The 22,073-nt window shown below is 43.0% G+C and overlaps 1 protein-coding gene across 1 annotated transcript in view; it reads right to left on the minus strand.

Moving 5' to 3' along the window:
* Positions 1-2,850: 2,850 nt before the first annotated feature.
* The window catches only part of OCRL (OCRL inositol polyphosphate-5-phosphatase), a 38,280-nt gene continuing 19,057 nt past the window's right edge, over positions 2,851-22,073 (minus strand). Inside the window, 9 exon segments of the mRNA XM_054695957.1 lie at positions 2,851-5,273; positions 5,496-5,607; positions 6,054-6,181; positions 6,780-6,864; positions 7,732-7,848; positions 10,707-10,730; positions 17,472-17,707; positions 17,963-18,128; positions 18,760-18,870. Of these exon segments, the coding sequence (XP_054551932.1) occupies positions 5,149-5,273; positions 5,496-5,607; positions 6,054-6,181; positions 6,780-6,864; positions 7,732-7,848; positions 10,707-10,730; positions 17,472-17,707; positions 17,963-18,128; positions 18,760-18,870 (1,104 nt within the window). The 3' untranslated portion in view covers positions 2,851-5,148.

A 22,073-nucleotide genomic window follows, 5' to 3' on the forward strand; every position in this document is an offset into this window, starting at 1 on the left:
AAGGCTGCAGCCACCTGCTGGAAATTGGAGGCAGCAGAAGAGGGCTCTGGGCTTTGAGGTCAGTGGAGGGTTGGGGATAATACTCACGCCTATGTATTTAGCGTTTATGTACCAAGCAAGCGTCTTAGCCCTTTGAATGTGTTAGCTGATTTCACCCTCGTGACGATCCTATGAGGAAAAGTAATATTATTACTTTCATTTTAAGGTGTGGAAAGTGAGGCCCAGAGAGGAAAACTAACTTTTGCCCAAGATCATCCATCCAGAATGTGCAAAGGTGGGATTTGAACCCTTATCCCCACTCCCAAAAAGATTTGTCCTGAAACTCTGGAACCTAGAAAGTATAGAAGTACGAAAGTGTCTAGTGGTAGGGGAAGGTGGGAAGTGGAGTAAGTGGTAGTAGTGGTGTGTCCAGTGGTAGGGGAAGGTGAGAAGTGGAGTAAGCTGAGCAGGGGGGCCGATTTTTCCTGGCTGCCAGGCCATTACAGCAAATGAGCCCTAAAGCCTTGGGCAGTGTGGCAGTCGTGATACGTCAATCTCTCTCCCACCTTGGAGAGAAACACTCTTTTCCCCTCTAAGTTAACCAAGCCTTGGTATGTACGTTTAGCTAACATCGTGCTTTTTGCCTTGCATTCTGAGGGCAAAGGACCTTCTACAAAGAAACTTCAAAACAAAGCCAAGGACAGAAACTTGCAAAGGCCACGTAAGAATGGCTGACCACCAGTGATGAAAATGAGCGGGTGTCAACCAAGTCACCAGGCACTTCCAAGAATGGGTGTGTTGACCCTAACGTGCTCCCCTCTTTCATGTCCTTGCAACTCTAGTTACACCCCCATGCTCTGCTAGTAAGGGGGTGGTGCTCTTTCAGACATTTATTTGTCGGCAAATAAGTGACACTACTTTCCTTTTCTTCAAAATTCTGTTCTTACTGGTGAAGAGGAACCGAGACTGGCAAATATAAGTGTAATACAGTGGCGAGCTGGATGCAGCTGGGGATGGATCAGCATCTACAGCACGTCCTCATGGAACAACATGGGCAGGTTCTTGGAAACTAGGACTTGAAGCAAAGGAAAGTATAATGAAACCAGGCCCTGGAATAATGTCCTTTCATTCATTTTCAGCCAGGATTCTCTTTTTTTTTTTTTTCTCATCGTTACGACAAAACAATGTTGAATGAAATGATGTTTCTCGTGGACCTGCTGTGTAGCAGCCACCATGTGCCAGGGACTGTGCTTGCTGCTTCATTTCCTTCTCATTGGATCAGATGGGACTGGTGGCCTGTGGGAGTTTGGATTTTCTTCTAAATGCACTGGGAAGACACTGAGGTTTTGACTGGGAAGTGAGGTGGATGCAGTTAAGCCATGTAAGATCGGTACTATGCTCATTCCGTTGTATAGACCAGGGAACCGGAGATTAGCCAGTCCAAGGTCATACACAGCCAGGAAGTGAGTGGCAGAAGTGAGACTGAAAACGAGGCCTCGCTGTGATAAGACACATGTGGCAACATGTTAAGCATTGGTGAATGCAGGCTAAGGACTGTTCCTTGTATCTCTTTTGACTTTTGTGACTGTTCGAAAATTTAATAAGAAGTTGGGAAAAAAGAACCAGTCTACCTCTAAACCTTGAGCTCTTTTTTGCACTATGTCATGGTATCCCTAAGTGACCGCAAGTCCCCCGTTGTCGTGACTCTGCCTTTGTCCAGGGTGGCTGGATAAGATCACTAAGGTTGTCTCACTGACACTCATGACTCCACTGCAGAGTGTGGGCTTTCAGGATCGGGCTACACCAGGAGCTGATCTTCAACTTGTCCCGCAGTCAGAAAGGCCGTAAGGACGCTCCTGCAGCAGTTTCTTTTCAGGAAAGGTCGCCACTGAGGCTGTTCTGCCACATTGCAGCTGTGTGCAAAACTGCTGGGGTCAGTCTCCATCCACTGGGGGAAATCACGCTCAAAAGGGAACACATTCTTCTGCCAAGGCGGCGGGTGGGGCTGGAAAAACTGTTCATGACAACACTGAATCAGCACATTCATCAGGGTCAAGCTCATAGTTGGAGGGACCTGGAAGAGGGCCCTGGTTGAGAAGAAAACTCCAGCTGAGGCCTCTTCAGTCCCAAAGGGGAAGGAACCAGAATATGCAATTTTGTAGCAGAGACCAGCAGGGGAGTGATGGCCCCATGCTCGTTAGGGGTTTCCTCTTCAAGTGCTGGAGTTCGTCCTCTTTCCCTGCCATGCAGTGTTAACTCTATGAACTTCATCATCTCAAGAGTTAATAAACCTGGGTTTCAAAAGTTGCAAAATGAATGACGTGAAAACAGGCTCTTTGGGGCCGGGGGCAGGTCTAAACTACTGAGACTGTATTTACAAGGACAGCTGGGTTCTCCCAAAATGAGTGTATTAGGGTTTGCCAGACTGCTGGGGTGGGAGCAATCTGACCTAGTGTGACATATGCACACATTAAGAATCAACATCTTTCTCCTGACAGTTACTTGTTTGCCTGAAACCTTGGGGTTAAAATAAGGCTCCTTGGCCGGGCTCTGAAAGCATGGACGTTATTCATCTCGGAGGAGTCACGGCTGCTTCTTATTTCAATCTGCTTGAGGAGGGAAGCATATTTCTTATGTCTGCTCTGTTTGGTTTCCCCTACTTAGAAATTATCTAAAACCTTCAACTCTGTCTATCTCAGGACCCGAGCTGGTGAATAAATTGAGAATTCTCACAAATGCTATTTCCGCATGAGGCAGGAAGTGAAAGGACAGGCAGCGCTGTGGGGACTGCGACCGTCAAGTGGGACCAGCGACCTAAGCCTCCCTCCTCAAGTTCCTCCTCACCAAGATCACACTTTGATTTTTCACACAACATATATTTATTCAGAAAAAATTGCAATAAATTATAATAAAAAAAAAAGATGACACAGAATACAGAATCCCACTAGCAGCTTTGCTTAGTGACCAGGACATTTTTGGGGAAATATAACAACTACAGAATAAGAATCAGAAAACAGTGAAAGGGAGACAAACGCGACGTCACCACGTGGGTTTGAACCATCTCTTCCCTAGAACAACAAATGCAGAGTCCTTCCCTACTGGTTGGATCTGAACTCCCTGCGAGAGAGGAGGTATGAACAGTACATTAAAGGTACTTTGCAATTAGAGGTTGCAGTGTTGGAGGAGGCACAGGAGGGAAGCAGATTTGTCATGTCTGCTCTATTCTTGTTTCCCCTCCTTAGAGATTGTCTAAAACCCTCAACTCTGTACATCTTAGGCCCAGAGCTGGTAAAGAGATTGAGGCAGTTAACCAACTTAGTGCATTTGACTTATGAAGAAAGAGCTAAAATGCTGCACACAGCCCCCACTGACCACATCCTTCGTCACCCAAAGGTCCCGGGTTGGCAATACACTAGAGAGTGTGCCCAGGAAAGGCATTTCCCTGGCTGCGCATGATGAGCTCGCCACGGCATCTACACTGCCTCTGCTGTGACCACGTCCTGCCTGGAGAAGACATCTCTAGTGGACATGACTAAACTGTTTGCTTTGTAGTCTTCTACTAACTGAGTTCAACACCCATCCCCTGATCTATCACCTCTGCAGCTATTTGGCACCAGTAACCTGATTCCTAAATCCATAACTCCCACTCAGGAAAGGGTTTACTCATCTGTCACAGGATACATACCTTTTCTTTCCCCAAAGAACTCAACTTACAAAGAGAACCCCTGGAGAACCCTCAGCGGTGGTACAGCCGGCCTCTCTCCTCGGATACGCCAGAAGAGTCGGGACTCAATGCTTGAGGGCAGACACAGAGCCTGTTAGGCTCCTCAGAGTTAATGTTACCAGGAGAGAATTAGTCGACTCAGGGCAGTTTTGAAGAAAGAAAACCAGGAGGAAGCAAATTGCATCCGATGGTTTTGCAGTCAGCAGACGCTTGCTGGTTTGCCAACCAACACAGATTCATTACAAAAAAAAAAAAAAAAAAAAAGGCCGCCAGCCGCCCCAGAGCTTGAGTAAAGGAAAGGCTCATGGGGTTGTCATGGGTGGGTGAAAAAGTCGCTTTTGCTTGGGCCCACTGCTCTGTCTCTCTTCCACAGCACTGGATGAGGTGACTGGGAGCGAGCTTGGTGGCATCTGCTGCCTGATACTTCAGGAGACCAGACACGGGGTTCTAAGGGTTATCCTCAATGCCCTTGCTGGGGGAAGGAACCACATCCCTAGAGAGGCCAACTGGAGGCACAGACTTGCTTTTCAACTGTGGTACAAGGTTGCACCGGAGGCGTGTTGCTATGTGGGGGATGGGCTGCAAACACATCCATGCTAAGGTCTCATGACAAGTTTGCAGAACAGAAAGGGATGTAGGAAGCAAGACCTGTCAAACATGACTACTCTCACTTCTGAAATACTCAAAGTACTTCCGTTCTGATTGATTCTCTTATACAATGGGGTGCTATCTGTATCATCCCCAAAGCTCTGCTATCAGACAGGGTAGCAGAGACTGCCTAGAGGATATGCGTGCACCCAGTGCAGATCCATGGAAAGGCCAATGTTAGAGACACACAGATGCCACTGGAGTAGCACAAAGGCAAGTGACAACCACATAGAGACAGCTAAGTCGCTATCAGGGACACCCCAGGAGTCACTAGCCTGACCCAGACTTCCTTCGACGTGATGGTACTAGCGGAGTGGAGTGCAAAGGGGGCATACAAGGTGGGACTGGGGCAAAAGTGCTTTAGACGAAGGACTACAGACAAGTCTGAGCTATAGCAAGTAGTGCTTTAGGCCTAAAATGGGAAAACCTCAGAATCTAGGCCTAGGGTGCAAAGGATAATCTGATAGCTGGGCAGGAGGGCAGCAAACACATCCGCAGGTGGGGGAGTATAAATACAAACCTCTTTGCCTTAAAAAGAGAAAACACGAAAACACCAAAATATGTTAACTTTGGCTTGGCAATATAAGTCTAAAAGTATTTTGCTATGTAGGATAAGGTGAAGGAGGGGTTAAGGAACTCGCTTCCTTTTGCACTAGGAACAGAGTTTTTTCATGCCAACACTCTTGAAATTCTGCAATAGACTCCTCCTGTGGCATGACTTTTCAAATCACTGTGAAATACTTGGTGCCCAAGATCTTCTGCCTCTAGAATCTCGGGGAGCAGTAAGAGGAAAACGCTTAGTCTTCATCGCTTGCAAGGAGAAAGCCCAGAAGGAACTGAATAGCACGCTGGCGGTCGCTTGGAGTCTGTTTTGCCATGAGGTTGGGTGGAGGCCTTAGGAGAAGACTAGTGAAGAGAGTAGCTAGAGGGTGAAAGAAAGAAAAGGGGAAGCCCCTTGTCAGACACAACCTAAGCAAAGCCTCAGGGCTGGGGTTGGTGGGGGGGCAGGGGATGAGGGCAGCACGCAGGAAGTGACAGCCATGAGCCTGATCACTAAGGAAGGTATACACTTGGGACACCGTACACAGACTGTCCCCACCAACCACACCCACACCCACACCCTGTTTCTACGAAGCGCTCTTACCTATCATATTGGTGCTGACATTGTTGTATTCCGAGAATTTTAAGAGTTCTCGAAGAAATGCCATCAAGTAACGGAAAACATTTCTATGGCATCTTGGAAGCTGGGAAATCACCTGTTTTTTAAAAATGGGGGTGGCAGTAAGCAGTGAGAAGGGACTAAGACCTTACAGCTGCTTGCAAAGTAGTGCACAAGCCAGCTCTCACAGGACCCCAGCAAATACCTGCCAAATGACAACTGGGAGGGTCCCACATGGTGCGCAGCCCTCTCCTGCCACACCTGCTGCTCCCCTAAGCAGTGTATTTCATCAGTCTGCCTGCTCTGCTCCCTGCTCTGGCTCTGGTGAATTCTCTCACCCTCCCGCACTTCTGACTGTACCCAGCACTTGTATAAATAAATAAATAAATCTTTAAAAAAAATTAAGGATCCTAACTCTCAAGGCTGGTGTCCTGCCCCGAGTAACACATCCAGACATGGCTGGCTGCCTATCTGGCATTGTCAAATGACAATTTATCTATAAGAAAGCTGTCCCGGACACCTCCTCAGAGCAAGAAAACTCACCTGTCGGCAGACCCGGGGATCCTGAGCAGAGTCAAGGCATCGTTGATACAGCTCGTAACAGATGACGGGCTCTGGCAGGGCTTCCAGGAAAATAAGCAGCGCCTCGGCCACAGAGTGATTGCTGCCAGCTGCGGAAGCTGACGTCAAGGGAAAGAGGCTCCAGGGGAAAGACTAGGCAGACACCTGATTTGCTCCCTCCCCCAGGACCCCTCACTACCTCTTTCCTTCCTCTTTTTTGGCACTCTGACCCTGACTGAGGTGTGGTATTTCATGGGTGTAGGTACGCTGCAGCTGAGTTAGAGAAAAGGGGGGTTCGGCCCACCTTGAGAGCCAGGGGGTGAGAACCTGCAGAATGACACTTCACACAGGGTCAGTCCTTAAAACCAGATGCCGGCATGGCCCCTCCTCCTCCCTGCCCCAGTGAGCAGGTATGGCCGCAGGTGCGACCCCCGGCCAGCGGCAGAAGAGCATAGCACTGCAGCTCCAGCTCTGTGCCTGTGAAAGCCGTGGTTGCCCACCACTTAGTTCCCTTTAGTGAAAGGCTGACACAGAGAGAGGTCAAAAGTTCCTGAAAAGAACTGAGAAACAACTGTTCAGTCGACGAGTACTATACAATAACAGACATTTATGAAGAGAATAAGGATGGAAACACAAAAATTGAAAGTAAGCGGGAAGAATTTGGCCAAGTACCCAGCCAGCTTCCTTAGGCTTTGTTGAAAAAGATACGGATTGTCTCGGGAATGCTGGTGTCCAGACAGTCAATGATCTGCTGCAACTCCTCTTGCATTCCAGGGGTTTGAAATAGGTCCTCCTACCAGAGAGGTTACAATGAAGGGACAAGGCATGATAATGAGCCCGAAGGTTCTGTACTCTGCCCAGGGATCAGGAGAGCAGTGGGAAGCAAAGGGGGGTGTGGGGGGACAGCATGCATATTTGTGGTTAGGCATGGAGGTATGGAAGTGGCACCTTTTTTCCTTGATCGTCTCCATAATCTACGCAGAATTTTAATTCAAATCAGAAAATTACTTTCAAAGATTTTTAACCTACCCCTGTTACAGCAGGGGGATAGATGGTCAGCTGGGGATTCCGGGTGTTCCTACTTCTAGGCCCTTGCCAAGTAGAAGAAGGCAATCCGATCAGGAGACTTGTACTCAAATATTACAGGATGCCAGGGTAAGAGTTAATGGCGTGTCTGAATCCTGCTTTCAAATTATATTACTCTTTCGTAGATAAGAAAACATTATCCTTCAATTTGGTCACAAGAAATTCTATCTTGGGGGGGAATGGGTTGGAGTATTTTACACAGGATTTAAGAGAACCAGGTTCAAGAAATGGGCTTGGACTTTAAAATCTGCAATGTCCATGTGACAGCTAAAGCTAAAGCCGGCATTACAGATTCAGGTTCGCAGGGGAAGTTGTATGTAGCCAGGAGACAGGTGTGCTCCCCCTGGGCCCTGCCTACGGTTATGCTGTGGGCTTAGGTAAATCACTTAGCCTGCAGGCTTCAGCTCCCACATCTGCCGATAGGGATAGTTCCATCTGCCCAGCCTGCCTGACAGTGCTGCCACGTGAGGGCAGCTTGGGAATATTAAAAGCACTATACTGATGTGAGGTATTATCATTTCTCAATGGACTCACACACCTCCCAAAGTTTCAGAGCAGGCCCACTTCCCCTTACCTGGTGACAGGCGTATCTGAATAAGTGATCTACCAGAAGCCAGATCTCCTTTGGGACCTGAAGGGGTCTCTCACTGGCACCTTCATCCAAGGGAACCATCTGCAGAAGGGATTTCTCCTAATAGATGAAGAGGGATGAGAATCAAATGGGTCTCAGGATAAAAATTTTAAAAATTAATTATTATTATTATTTGTTGCTGGTGGTTAACAACACTGGTTGGTTGTATATATGATTTGGAGGTAAAGGTTTACACCTGTGTGTAACTTAACTGTCTTCAAATTCTTAGGTGGGTATCATTAGAGCTTCATACGTTAAGATTTTTCATTTTTTTGTCCTGGGGGCATTCCTGGTCAGAAGGCACTAGATACTTATTCCCACAGTTGAAAGGATCTCCTTTTCTGGATGCTTCACTGAACCATCAAGCATTTCATTTGAGTTTATCGTGTTTATCTCGCGCTTGTATTGTGTGGTGTAAATCCTTTCAAGGGTGACAGAGAATCAGCACTGCAGTCACGGTAGAGTCCACACACCACCAGGGACAATTATGATCGTCGATACAGCACTTCAGAGACCAGCACCTACACTCAGGCTTTCGTTGAGTTTTAACTTACTCTTCTCTCAGGTCTTACCACAAAAACTGAGATGAGATTCTTTGGCCCTCAGAAGTAAGAGACAATACTCCATGTTAGAGCTACATTCATGAATACTTCAAACTTGATATAAGGTCTAATCTTAAGGCACTAAAACTCATAAACCTTAAGATCTAAAAATAGTAAACTGGGTATGGCATGCCAAGTGCCAGAAACACTGGAAAGTTCTAGAATGTGAGTCCTGAAATTATTCATTATATTAATAGCTCAACAAAGATTTCGAGAAGCTCTGACTCCTTTCACCTATCTTTCTACTTTCTGTTCAAGTCTCCTAAAAGACTCTTAAGAGAAAAACCCAGAAGTGACACAAGTCACTTAATTTGAACTTGAAAATAGCTAAGGAATAAATGCATTTATTTTGTTTACATAGTAAAGTTTAAAGTATATCAACAATATGTCTAGGATAGGTTACAGGGCATCTGAAGACAGCCCCCAGAAAAATACTAGTGGAGAAAATATATCCCTCCCATCTCCTGCTAAGTTATATATCATGTATGTCCACCTTTAGAAAACTGTATAAATTCCATCCACAATCCCCAGCCATGTCACTTTAAGGGAAAGAAAAGAAACATTTCACTTTTTCAAGACAGTGTACACTAGAGCACAGCAGAGGGCTCTTTTTAACATTATGTTCTTCAATGAGCTCGGGTGACCTTTTAGAGCTGCTGTGCCTTTCTAAGGGAATGAAGAAGAGAAGGGAGCATGATGGGTTGGTTAACCATTTAAAAATCTATTTTCTTTAGATTTGTTTTGCTTCCTTTCTTTCTATCCCTGGGATTCTATCACCTAATATTCACGTTCCTATAGATGCCAGAATTGTCAGTCACTTATCCACCAGCTTCTTTCCAGTTGCAAGTATTATATCCAGGCATCTACATGTACTCTGAGCCAAAACACTGTCTATAATGCACTGGGCTAACTTTCTGGACCAAATGGAACACATATATAGATTCTTCAGTGGATACCTCCAAACTTACTATATATAAATTATTTAGCACTGACTCATGCACTTAAAAAAAAATCTGACATCCAATTGGTGCTCTGCCTGGAATAAGGCATGAAGGCCACACAAGGCACTATCTAAGATGAAAAGACAGAACACAGCCTGCAATTAACAGGGAAGGGATGGGAAGCAGAGCCATCTCAATCCTTAGAGGTTTAAAAAGGTTAATAAATTGTCAGTAGATTATATACACCACCCACTATCCATTTTCAAATTCACATGTGATAATACAAAATGTCCTACATGCATCTCTGAAGTCTAGAGGAAGATCACGCACAAGAAACAATACTTTTGACAAAGCCTACAACTTACTCTAGTTTTCCAAGAGAAACCAGGCACACTTTGTCTTCTTTCAACAAGGTATATCCAGTGCCTCCGAAGGACCTACTTTGTAAGCCTAGTACTAAAAGCTAAAGCACACAAACATGACTGCAACCCCATCACCAGAATGTACTGTGCTCCACCAGCTGGGGAGGTCAGGTGAGGTACTGTGTGAAAGTGCTTTAAGAATGTTTCTCAAGCCCATGTTTCTCTACCTGACAGCTCTCCCAGTGTGCAGCCGGGCATTCTCCCGGTGGAATGAGGACACACAGGTGATGGGGCGCTACCGAAGGAGTGTGTCCATCGGGTTCCTTCACTAGCCATTCAGGAGTCCCAGTTCTAGATCCCTCTTCCCATGTTCCTGAGCTTTGCTGTCTTGTTTCTCAGAATGGAGAAAATACCATACCCTGTCTGGAGGCAGAGAGCTGGAACACATGATCCTTACAATCTCATTCAGTACGATCTCATTCCGATTCTACTCTGTGCTGTTTCTGGACCACATCTGGTGTTATTTCAGTAATTAATCACTAACGCCCACATCACTCTCAATGCAAGAGAAATCCACTTCTGGTTTTACTATCATTGGAAATGGATGATAGCTACGCAGCACCTTCCTCCACCTCATGAGATTTTCATATATGTCAAAACAGCTCTTTAAGGAGTTTTTATTTCAGAAATACAGATCTGGAACCTTGAGTCCTATTGCTGGTATGTACTGGGTCTCAATGACTTCACGAATGCAGTCTCTATCCTGTGCCTCAGACACACTTAAGCACAGCCGGCAGGATATAGATCCGGAACCTTGAGTCGTGCTGCTTTTATGTACGGGGTCTCCTTGACTTGACCAGTGCGGTAAGTATCTTTCCTGGCAAGACAACGGAGGGTTCTGTCTTGGAGCTAGAGGTCTCTGATATAGAAAAGCGAAAGGAGAAATTCCAGGGACCACAGTTAAGTGTTAATCAAGCACCGGGGAACTCATAGCCACCAATGCATTTCATTACCTTTTCTAGGAAGCTGTCTTCTTCCTGAGAGCAGAGCAGGGAAAGAAAGTCATTGATAGATAGAAAATGATTAGTATTACTTTATAGAATTAGAAACAGATCACTATTATTAGAACCCACTAGCTCACTAGATACATATGTTTTAAACAGCTTTAACTTCTTCAAATAAATCATGATTGTTCAAAATTTGGGAACACAGTCACATGTAAAATTTCTATTGTACACATTTAATTTTGCGTGGTTTATCAAGACTAGCACTAAAGAAGAGAAATGTGCAGTCCTAGACTCTTGTGTCCTTTGGCAGCTGCCACCTGACCTGGCCAAATGCCCACTGATGTCCTTTTCACGTGCTGCTTGGAGGCAGGCTCTGCTGCTGCTGTGTGTGGCTTCTCATCTCACTCTGATGCCACTTCAATGGAAAAATATGGCTGTGAGCCTGACATGTGGCAGGAGGTGGCAAGCTTGTCTCCTATCTCTTACCCTTGCTGGCCTCCTGTTCCCTTCTGTCTCACCATACCCACTCCCCTCTTTAGAGGCCCCTAGAAGTCCTCATATTTGGAAGCCCCTCTGCAGTATAAAGGAGTTTCATTTCAGGCCATTGCGGATCAGAAGATCCATGGTATCCCCTACTGTGTTTTCTTATAGGGTGTAAAAGAAAAAAGAGAACCAGGGGAGAGGGAAGAAAGTACCTTTTTTTTTTAACAGTCTCTGTCTCATGCTATTATTACAACCCAATAACAATGACAGCAACAACAACTACTACCAGCGCCTGCCATGAAGTGGGGAAACCGTGCCAAGTGGTCACATACAATGTCACTAAGTCTGCCAAGTAGGTATTATTCCCATTTTACAGATGAGGAAACTGAGGCTGAGAGTTTAGATTACTTGCCCAAGGTGGCAAAATCAGGATTACAACTCGGTCTGACTGACTCCACAGCTGTTACCTATGTCCCCTGACACCACTCAACAAAGACAATCTGCCTGCTTTCTGGACAAAGACAGGGAAAGCTGTGAGAATGTACTCTACCCCACAGCTGGTTGAAGACAGTAAGAAACCCAGTTATAAGGCGGTGTGGTTAATGGGAAGAGTACTGGCGTTGGTGGTAAACAGTACAAATCTTCATTCTGTCTCATTAATTTTTTACAGACCTCAGGCAAATTAGTAAGTTCACCTCAATTTTGTCATCTCTAACACAGGGATGGCAATTACCTCATAAGGGCAGGGGAGCAGCCTAAAACCCAGGGGAGGCAGCAGGGGTGGTGTAATATGCCAGCAAAAGGCCTGTACCCCTCACAAGCTCCTCATACCTCTTCAGCAACTCCCCACTGGAATCTTCCCAGCCCTGCCTTGGGTTCAGAATAACTCCAAGAACTTAAGGATAAATAACCCTTCTCAGGTCTGATAGTAAAAGGAGAAATCCTGATTTTACTGTTAGCGAGCTGCGGGGGGCTGGGGCCAGGGGAGTATGTATTCCCTGACATCCCCCCACATGACAGTTATGTAAGGTGAGGAGGTTTTTCAGTAATATTAGATACATTATGAATTAAACATGTTTTTGTGGGTTGACCTAGACTTTGAAATACCACATATAAGATGAAATAAAAATAATCAGAGTAACAGGGCTTTATAAAGTACACAGTGTTTATAGTACTGTAATTACAATATTTTTTAACATGAAAATTAGTTGTGTCAAACATCTCATTTACCACGATTTTGGAATGCAACTGTTTTTAAAAATTTAAGACTACTTATTAACAGAGAACCTGCCTATCTGACAGACTTCTCTATTTTGCCTCCCATGAATACCAGGCCACATGATATGATGAGTAAAACTAGGCAAAATTTTTATATACTAGCCTGTCAAATCAGGTCCTCAAGAAAGTATTCTTTAAACAGGGACCATCCACCAGTACAAAGCATTGTGCTAAACACCTCTGGGGAGTGGGGAAGGAGATATGATTCATAAAGGAGCAAGACATGGTCCCTGACTTGGGCTTGCAGCTGAACTAGGGTGAGGAATCATAATTTATCATGATTTTAAGTTCTCAGTAAATGGTGAAAACAAACAAAAACAAGACAGGGTTCAAAAGGAGAAATGGCTTTCAGCTGGGACTGTCAGGGGGACTTTTCACAATGGAGACGTGACCCAACTAGCCCTTAAAGAAGGCCTGGGATTTTAAAGGGTAGAGATGGGGAGGGGACACTACAAGTGGAAGGGGCAGAAGTAGACAGAGATGCAGAGAAGGTAAACCATGAGGTGGAAGGAACTAGAGAAAAGATAGTCATCTGCTTTGTGGGGAGCGTGACGGAGAGTAAAAATTGTGGGGATTAAATCTGAAAAGATGTGTTGAAGTCAGATTTAAGGGGGCCTTGAATGACAATAAAGCAATCTGGATTGTGTCCAATAGGCATGAGGGAGCCACTGACTACTTTTGAGCAAGGACGTGAAAGGCCTCAACCTGTATTAAAGATCTGACAGCCCTGAAGAGGAAAAATGGAAGGGTAGAGATAGTGGCAAAGGGTGTCATTTAAAGCTATCAAGGTAGGACAAGCAGAAGAGAGAAGACCTCAATAGTGAGAAAATAACATTTTTTAAAAATGGACACAAAAGAAAAATCTGAAAGAAGAATCAGGCCTTTGATTAAATATTGCTCGAGGAGCAACAGACTTACATTGACAGTTTACTTCTCCAGCTACAGGCATAAGGTTAATAGATGCAAATTACATTTATTTCAACACTAGGCTTAACTCTGAAAATAGAAACACCACTTAGCCTTCCACTAATAAACAGCATCTCCTAAGGTAATACTAAGGTTACTGCTAATCAACTGACCTGCCCAATCTCTGCAAAAGACCAGGCACTGGTCACTTTTAAGGGGGTTGCAATTGTATGGGGAATATAAAAATAAAATTTATTAAATAAAAAAAAAAAGAAAAAAGAAAAAAAAATAAAGAAAGAAGGGAACCTAGTCCAGATTTGCCCAGTGGGGCACAATGGCACACAATAAATGCAATGCAAATCATTCTTGACCCCAACATTCACACTTAGAAGAGTTTTCCCAGTAGCAAATGCACCTAAAATAAAATTTAAAATTCATTTAGAAACATTCAAATTAAAAAATAAAAAGCAGGGCCTCCCCGCTGGTGCAGCAGGTTGAGCGCTGCACTGTGAAGCTGTCCGCAGCCCCAGCAGTGTGGGTTCAATCCCGGCCGGCCGGCAAGAATCCCACACGGTGCAGCAGACCTCTCAGGTCGAGCCCGCTGCTCCCCTCAGCAATGTATTTCATCAGTCTGCCTGTTCTGCTCCCTGCTCTGCCTCCGGTGAATCCTCTTACCCTCCTGTGCCTCTGGCCTGTACCCCAGCTCTTGTATAAAAATAAATAAATCTTTAACCAAAGATATAATAAAATAAAAAGCAAACTCAACAGATACTAAAGGGGTAGTAAGGATCATTTCTTGTGAAATACAAAGAGAAAAAATAAACTATATACCTAACAAGTTAAGAAATGGTACTGGGGATCAATTGGTATAAATACCAAGTTGTCATTCTTATTTCCAATTTTTGACATAGTTCTCCTAGTAGACATGTCCCCAAGTAATGACAGTTTGTCCATTCATTCCTCAACTTTTATCATCTCTATAATTATAAGTAAAACCTTTAATCAGATCTGGCAAGTTCAAACCTGATCTCCTCGCTATCAGCCCAGTCTCCAAATGTATCAATTTACAGCCTCATACTACTCATCCAAGTCTTCTGATGATTCTTGATGCCCTCTGCCGCCACTATAAATTCCTCGGTTGATTTTGAGACTCTCTGTCCCCCATCCCTATCCTACCTAACCAGCCTGGCACACTCTAATCCTTAATCTTTGCTCTTCCTAGGGAAATCTTATGATTTTTCATACATGGTCTTTTTATTTTCACCTTCTAACCTTTATTCACAACATCCCTTATATCTAGAAGAGCTTGTTCACCCAATATAGTAATACATGTTTCTTAAGTACTTGACTCAAAATACTTCTGTGATGAACCCAAATAACTTTGTCAGTTCATTTTATTCTTATGTGCTGAACTTATTTCTAGTCATGTTAATGTTACAAGAATCAAATATTCATTAAAGCCAAAATAGGCTGATTCGATTCTGCCATTGATTTTTACAGAGATTGGTTGGACAATCAATAAGCTTTTATAGCATATAAGGGCTTCAGTAAACAGCACTGGAAAGGAATCTATTGTTAATACAAATTATAAGCTCCATAACTTTCACTCTCAATGACATTCCAAAATAATAGCTTACCAAACACACTGGACATTAGCTAGTAAAGGTGGTTAAAGTTTAGATTATTTCTAACCAAATACCCTATTAACCATGATTTAGCATTTAGCCATATTGTACAGACAAGTAAATTCTCATTATCACTAAATTGCAGGAACCCACATAAACTCCATAATACTTTATATCCAATATGTAATGAACATTGATGACTATCTGCTACTTAATATGGTAGTTAACTGCTCAGAAAAAATAATCTAAATTCTGAAAAAGGATAAAGATCATTACAGATTCTCCTCGGTCACTTGTGCTAACCCCAGCTATTCTGGGAGTGGCAAAGTCACTGTCATTGAGGACAGGAAGAATGAAAAGGCTTTATGCTAGTTATTTCATTCTGCATTTGGCAGGAAGGCAGTGTAGCACGAGACTCTTTCGGACGCAGTACATGGAGCGTCAACAACAGCACTGAAGTCATTTCTAGTTTCCCCCAAATTTTAGAGTAAGTAACACAACAGAGGATAACTGGTACCATTGTTCACAGCATCGTCTCATGGATTTAAACTATCATCTTGGGTCTGGGAATAAACAAAGCCAAGAAAGCATTTCAGAAAGTCAAAATCAAGTCAAAATAGGGTGAGAAGGTATGATGAATGGGGTATGGACAACCTTAGACTTCTTGTTTATTGCCCTACACTAACTGGATAATTTCCTCATCAATGACACGCAGGAATTTAACACTGAAATGCAACAGAACCAGAATTCTAAATCCTACAAAATAAAAGTTTTGAAAGAATGATGAGCACACGCACACAATTTAACAAGATCTCAGGATTTTGTAATGAGAAAATGATCCAGATTCTATTCTTTCAAATTTTAAATCATTTGTACACAAAAAAAAGAAAAAGGGCTTACTCAGAGCCATTAAAGACACTGAAAATTTTGAGGCATTCCTATTCATTCTCAAACATGGTTGAATTACCTGATAATATATTAAATAAAAGATTTTTTTATGATGGTTGATCTTCCTTCCAGTTACTTTAATATAGGCCAATTACAGCAAAGAGTATTATAATGTGTGGCCAACTGACCAAAAGTAAAACTAGGCTCCAGTTTCTAGAAGATAGGTGGGAGGAGGGAAGACGAAGGAATAAATTTTGAAAATTATCAAGAGGACACAATCAGACAAATTTAGGATATGGTGAACCCTTGACTGGAAAAGCGAAAGCTGGGAAATGGTGCTTGGGATGGAAAGAAAACCACTTCATTTAGAACATATTCTGAAAGGTACAATAATAAATGTGAAAGACAGGAACACAGTGGCAGGTGAAAAAACAAGTGTCATGAAAAATAACAATGTTTAGGATATGAATTTCTGAAGAAAATGGTTCTCTCTCAGAGAGGTAATACGTTCAGTCACAAGGGCTCTAGGGAAGCTAGCATAATTCCAAGAAAGAATGCTGGGCCTGGGCTCAAGTGTTTTAATCTGCCATCTGAGTCATAGCTAAAACAATTCCATGGCAACAGAACAGATCACCCTCAGGCAAGCCAAAAGCCTGCCCGCTGATCTAGCCCTCCCTGCTAGATGGCACAGTCACCACTCTGGCTAGGCCCAAAGGCTCAATGTGAACACAAATGATAATTACAGCTATCACCTCTCCTCATTTTCTTTGGAAAGAGATGAGGAATTTATTTTTATAGCCCAAAGAGGTCTGCACACAAACTCAAAAGTTCTTAATAGGATACAAAATCAATTTATGTTATGGAAGATAATTAACATTTGTCCTAGAAGGACACCGATGTTACAGCTTGGTGTGGGGGTGAGGTGGGGAAGTCCTTTCTTTTCATTAGTGAGTCACATTAAACATGTATCAAATGTCAGTGTGCATTACAACCACTGGGCTGCTGATACAGTCTGTATTTGTGTGAGAACCTGAGGGTTCTGAGGTAGGGACACTAAGATGCACTTATAGGTCTGTGCTGCAGCAAGCAACTAAGTTTTACTTTGATCAAATATGATGATGTGTAGTGAGGAGTACTGGATTGGGAGTCAGAAAATCTGGGGGATGGATTTGTTGCTACCCAAGTCCGCTCTGGGCAAGTTGTCTCTGTGCCTCAGTTTTCTCATATGTTTATGAGGATAATACTGTCTCTCCTGCTCACGTACCTCACATACATGCTAATTTATACACAACTCTTCTCAAAGTATGAGAAGAGTATAACAAATAAGCATTCTACCTTAGAGAAGGGAGTCATTAATCCAATTCTGTGAATTTAGTAATACCTATTATATTCCAGTCAAGAGCTAACTCCAAATGTACCCGCTCTACTTCCCTTTTAGGTTTAATCTAATCAAAGCAGAGTACAGTGAAGTGTCATTCTTATCTGTCACTGATAGCACACCCCCACCCCCAGCACCACCACAACAAAAGCACCAGTCAAGTATGGCTGAAGCTTCATCTAAGGGAACCTCATGTCTTAGGATGTCTCTTACCAAGTCTATGAGTTTGGTAACGGGAACTTCTCGGATTGGCCTTTTCATTCGGCATAAAGCCTCTAAGGATGTACCAAAACAACTGGGCAGGTAATTGCCACTGATGGTCAAGAAGTAATCTTTGCCTCGATCCAGGTGAAGGACAAGAATATCTTCAATCTTATCTTCCCCAGAGTTCAGGATCGTCACAGAGTCCTTGCTGACGTACACGTCAAGGGAAATATCTACTGTCTCATCTGAAAGGGAAAATATGTCACATGGTAGGAGAACCTTCTAGTGGAAAAGCAAAAAGGGGATGGGAACCAACAGGAGTATCCTCTACAAAACCACTGAGTGATGAAGGAGAGAGTGGACACACAACAGGGCTATCCCCAATAGGACAGTGAAGGTAAGAGACGTGTGGTTAGAAAACAAGGAGTTAAAGGGAGTGGATGGGAGTCAAGAGGAGACGGCACATAGTGAGCAGAGACAACAGCAAAGGGAACACTCACTTGGCTCCAAGTAGCCCTCAAAAGGTTCAGCCCGAAGCCATGGCTTGCAGTACTGGCTGTCATTAAGTTTAGGGATGAAAGAAAAATGGCAGGGAACCTGTCCATTGTTGCTGATCTGGAACTTCTCCTTTTGTAGTTGCCGAAACTTCACATTCTCAAACACAAACTGGGGAATAACAGACAGACACAAACATGCATCACTAGTAGGGGAAGTAAGTCAGTTGGATTATTCCATAGAGAATATGAATAAAGAATAAGATAATTATTAACTAGGGGTGCAGTTGCCGTATGCATTCACCAACTGAGTCAGCTGTCCACCATCTGCTCTTATGTTATTACACTCACACCAGCCGAGGAGTTAGGTGGCTCCTGCCACTTCCCTAAAGTACTCTCATTGTCCCTGGGATCCTAAGAGGACAACACAACCTTGGGTCAGGGTATGCAGCCTGTGACCAAGTCCTGGGTCCTGAGATATGGACTGACCAGCAACTCTGAATTATTAAAGAGCAGCTAACATCTGAAGGCTGACTACGTGTCAGGCACTGTTCTAAGAGTTTTGTATGTGCTGACTGATGCTATCATCACCACCATCCCTTTATCCAAAGAGGCAACCATGGCTCTGAGCGGGTAAGACATTCGCCTGTGGTGTTATAGCTACTAAAATGATGGTGCTGGGATTGGGGTGGAGGCAGTTTGAATTCACCAAACACTATCTTCCACGTTGCTGTGTTGCCTTCTGTACAAACACGGCTTGCCCTTTTGCTGAACACAATGGGCAGCCATGTGCTTTTGCTCACCTCCCTCCTGCTGAGTTCTAAGGAAGGGAGGAAGTCATTTTCCATTCTGTCCATGATGCGTACAATATCTTCAAACACTTTGCGGTACCTCCGTTCATCCACAATCTTCACCTGAAAGAAAATGAACCCTTTTTCACTCTTATATGCTCCTAGCTCATCTTCCTTTGAGAGTGCCTAACACTTTAAAACTGATCATGACAGCAATCATATAAAATGAACTGTGGTGCTAACAACATCCTCAGATACTTTCTGAAATCTCCTTTCAGCCACAACTGTTACCTGAAAGAAAACAGATCCTTATTTTAGTCTATGTTGTTCTCTATGTATCTCTCAGAGTCTCTAACAATTTATAAAAGGTCACTAAAATGAATATAAGTTAATCATTATAGAATCACACACTTTAAGGTAAAGGTAAGGTTAACTGGTTACCTTCGTTAAGTTAAATCTCTGTGGTATGAAGTTAGACTATACTAAATATTTGGGAGGAATATTTTCTTGTTCCATCATTACTTGGTGGTGGAAAAAAAAGTGATGATTGTGGTAAAAATGCTTTCCTGCACTGTACAAAAGGACAGGATCAAAACATCCCTATTATTGTGTCTAACAGTGGTGACAAAGTAGTGAAACTCAGCAGAAAAAAATGATTAAGACAATGAATTCTATTAGCTGCTATGTACAATGCCAAGAACCATAATATCAATAACCAGATTATATAATAATAAAGGTATGTTAGTAAATGAAACTTATGGCCATTTTAGAAAACTGCCTACACAAATGTCTTAGGCTAGAGTAAAAACAATGAAAACAAACAATTCATCTGGAATAGTAGATGAAAAAAGGTCCTGCTTGACAGCACTTTCAGCCTATTGATATGGCAGGCTTTTAATTAACTATTAAAACTCAATACAAATCAATGCCAAAAATGAACATAATTAACATCACATTTTAACTTCTTGAGATACCAGTATATTTTTCTTCTTCTTTTTTTTTTTAAAGATTTATTTATTTATTTATACAAGCACTGGGTACAGTCAGAAGCGCGGGAGGGTGAGAGAATTCAGCAGAGCCAGAGCAGGGAGCAGAACAGGCAGAAGGACCGAAGTACACTGCTGAGGGGAGCAGTGGGCGCGGCAGGAGAAGTCTGCATGCCATGTGGAACGCTTGCCGGCAGCCGGGGATCGAACTGGCGCTGTAGAGGCTGCGGGCAGCTTCGCAGCCCAGCGCTCAACCGCTGCGCCACCAGGGGAGGCCCGATACCAGTTTCTTTTTAGAATAGAAAACTTTGAAAATTCAATGTAAAAATAAAGGCTAATGTACACAGTAGAGGTTCTACAGCAAATGTGGAAAGAAAGAATGTAAAAGTGGAGCCAAACATCTCAAGACAGGAGAAGCACTTGCTGAGAGAACTGAGGGTCAGCTATCACTAGTGTTACAGGGGTTTGTACTACAGTGTTAAGAGATTTTATACTTTTCAAAATTTTGCAACTATTTTAAAAAGATTTTACATAGTGCCTCCCCGGTGGCACAGCGGTTGAGTGCTGGTTTGCAAAGCTGCCCACAGCCTCTGCAGCGCTGGTTCGATCCCCGGCTGACGGGCGAGGGTCCCACATGGTGCGCAGACCTCTCCTGCGGCCTGCTGCTCCCCTCAGCAGTGTTCTTTGTCAGTCTGCCTCTTCTGCTCTCTGCTCTGGTTCTGGTGAATTCTCTCACCCTCCCGCGCTTCTGACTGTGCCCAGTGCTTGTATAAATAAATAAATAAATAAATAAATAAATAAATAAATAAATAAATAAATAAATCTTAAAATAAAAGGACTTTGAAAAAAAAAAGATTTTACATATGTTATCTGAGTTTCACAATCAGCTGTGAGGTGACCACTGCAAGCATTTATTCTTCTTCTGCTAGCTGAGAATATAAAGATACAAAAAGATCAACTAAGTTGCTCCTTGCCACAGCTAATACCAGACGTGATATCTGGACCTTGAGTGTAAGACTCTTTCCAAAGTACCAGATATGCAACAGGGTGAACTTGGGTTAGTTCCTAAAGACACAGATGTCTCAGCCTAATAATCATGATTGCCAATGCTGGGACCTGTGCATCTACATTTAAAAACCCCTCTAGCCAGTTCTTATGTCCAGAGCCAAGGCAACAGGTCCCATTACCAAGGGGAGGAGCGGGAATCCTATTTCAGCTTAATCTCATTCAGCCCACAAGTCTTCTGAAGTTAATTGGCCACTGAGCACTTGTTCCCTTTGTTAAGAGTCACGGATGCCAACAGAGGTAAAACTATAATGCGGTTTTAAAAGCCTCTAATCATAGCACACCCAAGAGTCCAAAATATAGGGTGGCTACTCAATAAAATCAAGGCTTTTCTCAGTAGGTTATCATGATCATAGCCCTTTCCGACATATCAAGGGGAAGAACATTATAAAATGTCACCACCCAATACATCCTTTTTAGAAAAACAAACTATCGACAAAATTAGGAATTAAGAAAAAAGTACAATGAGATCTTTATGTAACACCATGGAGAGCTCTCTGAGATGTACCACTGAATTAAAAAAAAAAAAGGCAACTTGCAGACCAATTATATAAATACAGTAAGAGGCCATTTATGATATACACACACCAATACATAAACATTATATTGTATATGGGTAAACAGAAGATCGTATGCTAAGATCTAGAACTGCACTGTTGAACACAACAGCCAGTCATCACATAGAGACATTTACATTATTTCAAATTAAATAAAATTAAAAATTCAGTTCTTAGTTGCACTAGCCACACTTCAAGTGATCAATAGCTACTTATCGCTAGTAACTACTATGCCAGTACTGGACAGAACAGATCTGGAACATGCCCATCTGGTCTAGGAAGATATAAATTCCTTAAGGTAGCTGGCCTACCTGGAGAAAGCGGGTTTGGGCAAAGGTGGGCATGAGGGACAGAAAAGGGTTTGAAGAACTTCAGCCTTATTTGTAAATTTGGCTTAAAGTTTGTTATATTTAAAGACAAAACATCCCTAATTCCTGTGTAATTTTAAAAAGGCAGACCTTTATTAAAGACACATGAAAATACACAGGAAGTGTGGGGAATTCTTAAATATCCTACTGGGAGCTCTGGATTAATAGGTATGGTGTACTACAAATGTTCTACGGTTCGGAAAAGAAATACAAACAAAAAAGCCACACATAGCTAATTGAACCAAAAAGACTAGTGTTTGGGGAAAGACATCCTTTTAAAAATGGATTAAGAGAACTCAAATGAAGAAAAGAGCAGCCCATAAGTACAAACTAGAAATCAGAAGGAAAAG

Source organism: Talpa occidentalis, unplaced genomic scaffold (genome assembly GCF_014898055.3).
Source record: "Talpa occidentalis isolate TD23 unplaced genomic scaffold, MPIMG_talOcc4v2.1 talOcc4.15, whole genome shotgun sequence".
NCBI lineage: Eukaryota > Metazoa > Chordata > Mammalia > Eulipotyphla > Talpidae > Talpa > Talpa occidentalis.